The following is a 10,784-nucleotide window of genomic DNA, read 5'->3' as shown; positions in this document are numbered from 1 at the left end:
ATTTGTACGGCAATACAGTGAATAAGCTGTCTCTACACTACAATTTATTTTTTAATAGATATTAATATATCCTACGTGCTGCATCAGGGTCCTTTATCAATTAATAGTTTCACAAATATTAAGCCATAGTAATATTTAACTCAACCAACTCAATCTTACAAGTCTATCAACAAACCAATCACAGGTACAAACCAGACACTGTACAAATAAACATCTGTAAATCTTTATCACAGCAGTCTAATCACTGGAGGAAGACATTTCTCTGTGAAGTTGTACCACTGGTCATTGCCGAGTGACGAAGAGCTCTAGTTCAATATTGACAATAATAATGAGCACTACAGTGGTAAAATTTCAGCTCAGTTCCCAGAGAACACACTAACAACAGAAACAAAGTGGATGAAGAGTTGTTAGGTATGTAGGCACAGGTACAATGATTCCTGTTAAACATTTAGAGCCCACTGTTATGACAGAAGCAGAAGTTACTTCCTCACTGGTAGTTAGAGAACACACTGTTATTATGATACCACTCAGCAGTACATATCAATTTTAACGTCTCCCAGTATAGCTTAGAAATACCAGAACAGTATCCTCATACCCATGTCAAATATAAACAAATTTAATGCATAAAACTGAGTTAATTGCTGCCAGATCATTTTGTGTATGTGACTATGAAGCTGTATGTTATTTACAATGCAAATGTGAAACAAGCACATGAGATTTTGATACTCCATTTTCTGAACCAGTTGTTAGGTACTTGAGATGGCATTATAAAACATGCATATAATTATAGTTCTTAAATTATTTCAACACTGATCAATAAGTTTATTGCTCACATTTCAAAACTTAAGACTCTGTAATCAAAAGCTCTTTTTCTGTGTTGATACAGTATCTCACAACACCTCAAATAATAAATTTTTCCCCAACCAAAATACAGTCTGATGGTAACTAAAGTCTCATAAATAAAGTTTGCAACCTAGTGAAATTAAATTATAAAAATATAACTTTTAAATAAATCTGGTATTAATTTCTAATAAACTTTCTAGTGTTGCTTCTATAAAAAAATTTGACCCAAATTATCCACACTTTACTTTAAAAGGAAAAACATTAATGTGTCTAATACAAATTAAAAACTTACTGGCTAAAGTCACGGATATTACTGGGTGGGAAGCAGTACTCATGTTCTGCAGGTAAGGCTTTCTATCCTCATAAAATTAAGATGTATAATCTTCTATCTACTGTTAAGGGAACGAATATTATCTCAGTCTCCAAAACTTACTTACAAGGTATTTTTGATATATAAATATATACACAGACATGCCATATAAAACATCATTACAAACAGAGTAAATACAGAAGATGAATTTTAGATATAATCTATTTTATATATTACAATGCAGATAACATCAGGAAATTACACATTTTCAAATGATTGCCTTCATCAGTGAGATTTGCCAAAATTAACAAGCAGAATCAATCAGTTTTGAATTGTGAAACTGTATTGCAATTGTACAACTGTAGCTTGTTATCTTACCACATGTTTAGCAACTCCATTTTAATTGAATGATAAAGAAACACTTGTTAGAAAAAAAAATTATGCCAAAAAATGAAATACAAACTAATCCCTGCTCTTTAAGTTCAAATCCATAACAATTCAAAGAGGATCTGGAAAATATCTTAGCCACTCTTTGTAGTAAAATGAACTACCTTAAACTAGGTATGGTGGATACTAATTTGCTATCCACAGTAGCATATTTCTATTTCTCTTGGTGGCAAATACCAATATTCTTTGTTCAAACTTAGAAACTTTTTTTTTTTGGTAAGAAAATAAAGAGTGAAGAATCAGGCCTCAAATACAAATACAGAATCTGTGCAAATTTAAGGTCTTAATTCTGCATGCCCTCCCTTCTAGACATTGCAGATGATGTTCGTGTAAAAAAAAACAAAAAACAAAAACCAAAACAAAACCAAACAAGTATAACCAGAAAATTTTGGTTACATTTTTGTACCATACCAGATCTCAGTAAATATGACTACTTATGTATTTTTAACTTGGAACTGGACAATACTTTTTTTAAGTGATAGAAAATGGTATTAAGGTTTGTTTGTAAAGGTATAAAATAACTAAATGTACCATAAACAAATAAATAACTGCTTTTCTTTTCCAGAGCAGTACATATAACAATACATTCCCCTAAGTCATATAGTTATCATTTACAATAGACAACTTAATTTTAGTAAGGATGCAAGAAATAATAGAATACAAGGCACAATCATTAAATGGAATTTTTCTTTAGGGTGTATATTGACTTATGTCAGCGTGATATACCATAAAAAGTGCAGAAAAACACAATGTGCAATGAGACCACTGTATAAAACATGATTGCATAAAAAGTGATTTGGCCTTTTAACCCTAATAATTGAAAATAACCAATCTTCCCCTTAAAATTAAACTATAAAGTATGACATTTTAAAATTTTCAATTCTAGTGCTATCTAAAAAATCCTGAAAAAAATTTATACCTGGGTAATATTTTAGACGTACGTGTTTATGCATATATTAATATATACATATACACTCTTCTTTGTAGGTCATTTCAGCCCCTTAAGCATGTCTTAAGTTGTAGAAACAACAATCAATCTGGATCAGAAAGTAAACATCATAATTCCATACTTGTCCTGTAATTTCCTTGAATCCTTTAACCAATTATACATTTAGACTAAAACATCTCTGTCAAAGGACCCCACCAGTGCATTATTTTCTACCAGAAGTACCAAAAAGGATACATTTCAGAACAATGTTAACAATTTACTATTTAAAACGAGACACAGTTTTTATCACTGCAAATGGTATGCTGTACTGACACTCAAAAAGAAAAAAAGGCTTTCCACTGCACTGATTCTCAGTCTTTGGCACAATAAACAGAGATTTAGTGACTGATACAAGAATCAAGGTCTGAAAAATTAGACATTAGTCAAACTTTTTCCAATGTGGATATATATATACTTGTGATTACATTTTTGCTATGTTTGGCAGAACTTGGATAAACCAATGGCCTGTGCTAGGCTTCCTTTGCAGCTGAACGTTCCATCACAACTGAAATTAAACATTTTCAGATTAGCAAAGTTTGGTATTTTGTATTTAATAGAAATGTAAGTGAATTTACTGCCACTTTTTGCCAAAGTCTACCTTCCTAGGCGACTTGACTTTACAATCAAAGCGTACCTTGCTTGGTCAAAAATAGACTTCCGTTTTCAGTTTGTGGCAATTAGAAGTACCATCACCCTTCTTCAATTGTGTAGAGATATTATGTACTACTCCAGTAGAGTAGTTATCAACTCTGTACGTCAGTCAGAAATTGCTTTAATTATTCTCAACTGTGAACAAAATGACTGTTGAAATGTATAACCTATTTGGAGGACAATAAATAGCAAAAGTTTAAAATATATATTTCTTTCCAACAATGTTCTTTCAGTTTATCTTTTTGCTAGATCTTTCTCCCCACATCAGAACATACTCTTCTAACCCATAATAGCAGCAGGGAAGAAGTCTGTTCTGCTGTTCCTTAACTGTACCTGCTTCATAGCATTCTGAAGTAAAACCCCTGGTAAAAATTACCAACCAATTAAATTAGCTTTTGCTTTTTCAGTCAGCTTTCGGACTCTGCCTCTGCTTGATGTTCCGAAAGTTAAGGAGGTGTCTTCAAACAATAGCTGCCTTTGCTCTTCCTCAGAGTCATCTTCATTGTAAAAGGCTGTCCTCCTACCCTGGTTTCTAGTTCTCATGTGAGGTTCAGAATCTTTAGGCTCTTCAGACCCCTCCTCCATAGGCTCATGTGTCTTTTTCCTCCTGCTTCTTGTTTGCATTTTAACATTCGCAGGAACTAAGAGGTCCGAGCCTGGCTGGTGGGTCTTTATCTTCCTTTTTGGCTTTCTACCCCCACGGCCTTTTTTTTGTAACAAGTCTTCCTTCACATTATTTTCAGAAAGAGAGTTGCATGCAGTAGAAACAGAGGCTTCTTCTGGTATATCCCTTGCAGTCTGGATTGTATTCTGCTCTGCTACCTTTTGCTGTTCAACAATTTGTAGCTTTTTTGGTTTCCTGCCTCTTTTCTTGTGCACCACCACCTCACAGCTACTGTTATTAGTCTCCACCTTCGGTTTCCGTCCGGGACCTCTTTTAACTGGAGGTTTCAAAGGTTGTCCTCCGTGTCCATTCACCTGAATGCTTCCTGATGCCAAAGCGTTATTTTTGCAATCCGCTGTAAAGAAATGCAAGTACGTGTCACATAACAGGTTTGCATTTACAGTCGTTTTCACACTGCCTTAATAAAACCCCTACTAAAATATCTGAATGGATTCACAGTGATTGCCAATCTGTCAAAATCTGAGAAACCTAAAGTAGAGCTCAAAGAGTTTCATTCTCATATGCAATGAGAACTAATTTCTAGTTGAATTCAGAACACAGTAGCTGGATAGCAGGGGGAAACAAACAAAAACCCAGGGGAAAAAAAAGGGAGACAGGGGAACAGCTAAGGGGTTTTCCTTGGCTGATACAACACCAGTGGACAAAACTCCTGTTTTGTATCCACAACAGCAAAAAGTTGCTCAAGGAGCATTACTGTAAGGATCAGGAATGCTTCACAGCAGGTTATCTCTGGAGAAATGAAACAGTTTCTTTCAGCCTGAGGTAGCATCTTTTATATGCGATTTGCACAGGTTTCTCACATTAACAGACAGACAGCAGATGTACTTGCTTGGACATTTTATAGGGTGTGAGTTTTCCTTAGGTGAGGGGTACTCGCCTTAGCAGGTCATGTCACAGAACATCTTAGGAAGATGTTCTGATACCACAGCCCTTGCCTAAAACATGGCCAAGCACAGCTCATAGCCAGCATGTTAGTTCCTCTAGTGCTTCGATGGAACACCCGTGCACAGCTCCTGCTGTGTTCAAACGTGCACCCTCATGCACTGGAGGTCGCCTCTGTCACATGAGTGGGTGTGCAGGAGGGGCATGTCCATGTCAACAACATTCAGAGACCTCTGACCCCACCAAACACCCAGTCTTGTAACAGGTGCATACTTAGCCACGTAACATGGTAACAGCTGGGGCCTTTGTGAGAAAGCTTAGAAGGAACAGACAGATGATTTTAACTTATCAGACCACAAGCTACTTTTTAAGAAGCATGGAAGAGTAAGAAAGAACAGATAATCCTTGGGGAGAGAAGGACTACAAGGAGTAAGCAGATTAATTAGGTGGGGCCCAATTTGCAGACTAAGACTACTGTGTCTCCCACTTTCAGAGAAAAGATGCTCCATGGATCTAACTGCTTCAAGCATCTTCATAACAGTTCAAAGCTCCTTCATAAACAGGAAAGCTTTTTGACTAGAAGATCTAACTTCAGTCTCCACAGAAGTTTTGAGTTTTAAGGATCAGACATCAAAAGACCAAGCAAGCTCACTTGGGAGATTTCATGAAAGTAGGTCTGAGAAGTCCATTCAAATATAATAAACAGAAACAGCAAATACTGCATAGTTCTATTTCACTGTGGCAAAACCTGAAAGAATTAATTTGCAGCTGGGATGCCCTGACCTTTATGCTCATGGCTGTGCAGCATGTCACCATACTCATCATTGCTGCACCAAATATAACCCACATGATGTTATGAGATTAAACACACAGGGATTAAAGCATGACTCTGCAGAAGTCTGCTTTGGAATTTAAGAACTTCTAACATGACCTTTTTAATATTTTAAATGAAGGTACAGATACGTTAACATATCAAAATCAGCTAGACAACAGTGATCACACCATGGAAATGGTGTTAAGAGTAGTCAAAACCACGCTAATTCATCAAGAAGGAAACTGTGTCTGAGTTGCTCCATTAGATTTCTCCATTCCGCTAAATCATAATGCATCCTAATTTCCCCACCTCCAAATTACCACAACTGAAGTACAACACTACAGCCATTACATCAATAACTGGGGTGGGGCAGGGAGAAGTTCCAGAGAAATTTGGTACCTGGTTGATTAACAGTGGAAGATTTTACTTTGCGCTTGATTTGCTTCTCTTTCTCGGGATTTTCTCTTGTGGAGTTATTCCTAGTGTTATGACTGTAATCAGATGGGGTAGGGTTTGATACAATATTCTGGTTCTTGGAATGTTTGGTTGAATTCTCCAGTACTAGAGGGATAAAAAGAAAAAAAAATTATGCAAGTCAAGTAGTTTATCCCACATTTGATCTTGTTGGACTAAAATGGAACTCAAGTTCTACTGCAAACAAACAATTTGAATCAGTGATCCAGAAGGAAGAAAGCTTCCTAGATAAAACAACATAGCCTAACTGGTTCAGTTTTCCTCTGAAGAGCCTCAAAGGCCCATCAGCTTGAAAACAGAGCCAGTCTTAATTGAGAGAAGTATAACAGAGTTCCAAAAAAGCCAGCTTTATCTTTAAAAACATTCCCCGCCTAATTAAAAAAAAATCCAACTTGCCTGACTTCCCTGACCCTGCAGTAGTATTAGGCTTTGTAATTAAAGGCTTTATAGTTAAAGGCTTTGCTCCTGAAGAAGTAGATGGTTGCTCTGTAACAGCCACATCTGTTATCCCCCTATTGCTTCTAGTCCGCACAAGGGAAGAGGCTTCAGCGGCTTTTCCATTCATCTGAGGCGGAGCATGTCTCAGTGCTGTTGAGCGTGCAGGTGCAGAAGATGACGAAGTGGTGGAAGTTTCTGCCTTCAGCTGAGGTTTTATTAATCTCCTCTTCCTTTCAGGGCTGCAAAAGGAGGAGCAATTTGAATCCCGGATGACCGCTTTTTCATTTTACAGGAATAAATAAAATTAAATGCTAGTGTCTGAGATCGTGGGAACAAAACAATCACCTCTGTATGAAGTATGTTAAAAACATGACATTTACTGTGGAAATTCATGTAAGTTGTGAGCTTCTGAAAAGTGAATCTTTACAATAAATACTGTAGTTATATGACAAAGCATGATGCCACTGCTATCCTGACGATGCTGTTTTACTGTACATTTAGCAGGTATTTGAATTTCAAGCACTTACACTAGGATAGCTCTAAGTAAAGTTTAAAACTCTTCCACATCATAGCAACTTGCACGTCAAAGCTATCATTCTGCAATACAGGGAATAGTAAAGGAAGGATTAAGAAAAAAATCACACTAGGTTCTACTGTTTAGGTATTCCAAACTTGCGCAACATTTCACGAATGCTGTAAAAGAATTAAAGTACCTGGATGCAACACTACTGGAAACTGAGCTGCTTCTACTTCTTTTTTTCCTTCGTTTTTTTATTGTATTTCTTTTATGAAAGCGTAGGGCAGATTTATAATCCGATAAAATCGAACTTATGTGTTCTTCAAAGAAAGCAGAAAGGCGCAAACTCATGCTGTAGATCTGAAAAAGAAAAGCCAGTAAGCAAATTTTATACTTATCCAAAGCATCTTTTTACTTACTTATCATTGAACAATAGCTAGAAAAGTGATTAATATGGAAATGTTTTAGGGAAATTTACAGTCTGTCTCAACAAAGATGCATTAACCCATGTGTAGGTTTGCTTTAACTATTTTCATGGTTTTAAAAAGTATATTACAACTGAAGATGACACATGAAAGAAAAAATTAGAAAAGTCACTTTTTCAACTGCCTTTCCAGAATGTACCCCTTTCTAGTTTCAACAGAAATTATAAAGAGATCCTTAATGTAATTTTGCTGTATCATACCTAGGGTCAAGAAATCTTATTTTCTGCTGCACTGAGTTGCAACCTTGTATCCTATATTGGAACATCAATCTATTCCTTTTATGGATGAATTGATTCTACTAGTAAGTTGATTTCAACAGGTACAATAAAGGTACTGGAATTATGTAGGTGCACATTTTCTTTCCCCATCTCTAGCCTTGAATGATTTACAGTGACTCCCAAACTCAGTTTAGATCACAACCAATTATTTGAGCATAGCTGCTATTAATTCTGGAAACAAACAAACAAAAAAACCCACCAAAGTGACCTGCCTAGGTACTCTGAGACACAGCACCTTCTTAGAACGTGAAACACAGTATGAGAATATTGAACAGTTGCCTACCTAACGACACACCAAACTATCTGAGTACCAGACTCAACAGTAAGTTTGACAGATTCCGCCTGTGTTACTGGAGATAGCATGCAAAGAAATGTGTCTAATGTGCCAAGAGAAAAAAAACTTATGAATTTAGGTTTACTGTTCAAGTAAGCATAAGTGATGTAAAGTAAGTAATATTATTAGCATGAGCATGACAAATCAGACGAAAAACATCACCATTCAAAAACTATGTGTTGCATGCGCTGAAAGCACATAGGTCCAGGAATATTAAAACTCTTAACATCAGACCCTTCTACTTCTAGTTCCAAGTAAAATAAAAAAAGATGTGGCACTTTATTACTCTACCAGTCTGTTTGGAAGAAACATGAAAAAGTATGAAAACGTCAGAAGGATCTGTGACATCACACAGAGCTAAGAGAACAGGTGCAATGAGGTCAAGGAGAGAAAGTAAAACCACAAAAGAATCCAGACTTGCCCCAGATCCATCCCATTCAATGAAACCAAAAGACTGATTTTTAGGCAGCCTCAGTAGTGACTGGGTTTGTCTGTATCAGTCCATCTTGCTAGTCACCTGCTAAGAAATTTGTCCCCAAGTTTTAAAACAATGAAGCGGCAATAATTAATTTGCTATTTAGAACAGCCAAACATAAAAGCTGTTAATCATTCTAGTCTGAACACCTAACACATATTAGTAGAAGAAAAGCTACACAAAAGCCTTGAACATGTGTAAGTATGCATTTATAAATTAACTGCTCACAGATACTGCACCTACTACAAGCAGGGCATCCAAGAATAGCTTTGTAGGCTGACACTATGTAAAGACAGTCCTGTTTCCCAGAAATCCTAAGGGCTTCATTACAATTGCACTGCATAGTGGTGAACATTGAATTTCAACATCCTCTACTGTCTATACCTGGATATTTCAGTTTGGGGCAATCTCCAAGGTAAGAGGTGCTCTGTGTGTGTTTGTTTTGAAAATCAAGTTTCTTCCCCAAAATGACAGTTAAATTCCATTATATTACCCATAAACACCAAAACCAGAAAATAATAATGTCTTACCCTTGATCTTTTACTTGGTGTATAGGCCTTGGAATTGCTGAAAATAAGTCTCACATCTTTACATAACTCCATTGGTGACTCATAGTTGCCAGCTTCCAGTGTTTCTCTAACAGTAGCAAAATCCATAGGAGTGTCAATAATATCCCTATAATCCTGTTAAGAAATAGCAAAGCAATTTATTACAATTCTTTTCCAAGTCCTAACATAAAATTTTCTCCAAGATGCATTTGATAAACCTGTTTAACGCACATGTCCTATTTAAATGGGTGTGGAAGACTGCTAAAGATGTTTTGCCCCTTTCCACTCATACACAACAGAACTTCTCACAGACATAATCAACAAGACCAACATCAGAAGTTGACTAATAAATGATTTAATTCATTTTATAAACAGATATACTGAAATGAAGAGCTCAGAATTTCGTGTGTAAGGACTGCATTACTAACACAACGACACGAAGGTAAGAGTGAAATGAAAAGTGTGACCACAAGCTTTCTGTGTGGCTTAAAAGCTCAAATTTGGGACTAAGATTAATAATGTTCTTACGTATTAGTCTTAAAATATGAAATTTGAATACTTGAATCTGATCAGAGGCTTATCACATCCCTTTTGAAACCTGAGTAGTTTCCCAAATGGAGACCTGACAATTAAGGAAAGTAATATTAAAATACTGAAAACTCCACAGGCTTAAATAGGACCCAGACCAAGCCAATGATGGGATCATTCTTCTAAGCTATGGAAAAAACAGAGCAATATCCATAGAAAAAAAAAACTTACATACCAAAATTATCCAAAAAGTTAACTTAAATCTATCAGGGCAAATAGAACCTGCAGGAGTGCCTATGACTGTTAAACATGTTTGTGACACCAGGGAGCAGTGTGTTTCATCGCTAAGCCTAGTACAGTGCTCTCCATCAGCTCATTTGAGGATCTCAAACACAGCAGACCACTTGTAGTTGGCCATGGCATAAAGTTTAGGGTACTTCAAAAATAACAGCTGCAGAAGCATCAAGACAGACCTACTAGCAACTTCCAAAAAAGAAACATTTATTTTCTCTAACTGAGAAAAAAATTTCCTTAAAGACAACCACCTTAGAGTGATATTTTAAAGAAAAACTTATGCTAGAAAGTAAGTAAAACCTTTGCTTTGTTACTCAAAGTTGTCATATAAAGTTATACTTCAACAACCAAACATATGCATTTCATACATGACTATTTTTCACTCAGATAAGGAAAGACATCTTAATTGCAAAAGCTGTAATTTACTTAAAAAGCTGTAATTTACTTAACAACATAGGCATCCCTGAATATAAAGTATTTTGCAAGTTAAGTATCTGAGAGAGCAGAGAAGTATAATTTATTTTGAGATTACTTAAAAAAGATGATATAAATTATTATCAAGTGACAGCAAAGCACTGAAAAAAAATCTGTTACTGCAGCTGCCTGAAAAGCCAACTGAAAGAGATGGAAATATGGTCAAAGCTGGAAAAAGACAACCTACCACCTAGGAACTGGCTTATAGCCAGCCTTCTTGCTCTAAAATACTCACTGGATATTCAAGAAGATCCACTGGTTGTCGAAATGGTTCAGAGTCTTCACACTGAAAAATGAGATTCAGCAGCTCCTGGCATTG

General features: G+C 36.1%; 1 protein-coding gene across 2 annotated transcripts in view; it reads right to left on the bottom strand.

The window, feature by feature from the left end:
* Nucleotides 1-1,972: 1,972 nt before the first annotated feature.
* Nucleotides 1,973-10,784, bottom strand: part of PHIP (pleckstrin homology domain interacting protein) — a 105,370-nt gene continuing 96,558 nt past the window's right edge. For both annotated transcript variants that reach the window (XM_027903239.1, XM_027903238.1), the window contains exons 36-40: nt 9,152-9,304; nt 7,246-7,409; nt 6,491-6,771; nt 6,020-6,181; nt 1,973-4,258 (exon numbers count right to left, since the gene is read on the bottom strand). In XM_027903239.1, coding sequence (XP_027759040.1) covers nt 3,612-4,258; nt 6,020-6,181; nt 6,491-6,771; nt 7,246-7,409; nt 9,152-9,304 — 1,407 coding nt within the window. In that variant the 3' untranslated portion in view covers nt 1,973-3,611. The remainder of the gene's footprint in view (nt 4,259-6,019; nt 6,182-6,490; nt 6,772-7,245; nt 7,410-9,151; nt 9,305-10,784) is intronic.

This window comes from Empidonax traillii, unplaced genomic scaffold (assembly GCF_003031625.1).
Source record: "Empidonax traillii isolate 1590-97213 ecotype Southwest subspecies unplaced genomic scaffold, ASM303162v1 scaffold946:size445097, whole genome shotgun sequence".
Lineage (NCBI taxonomy): Eukaryota > Metazoa > Chordata > Aves > Passeriformes > Tyrannidae > Empidonax > Empidonax traillii.
This window is presented reverse-complemented; position numbering and strand designations above follow the sequence as displayed.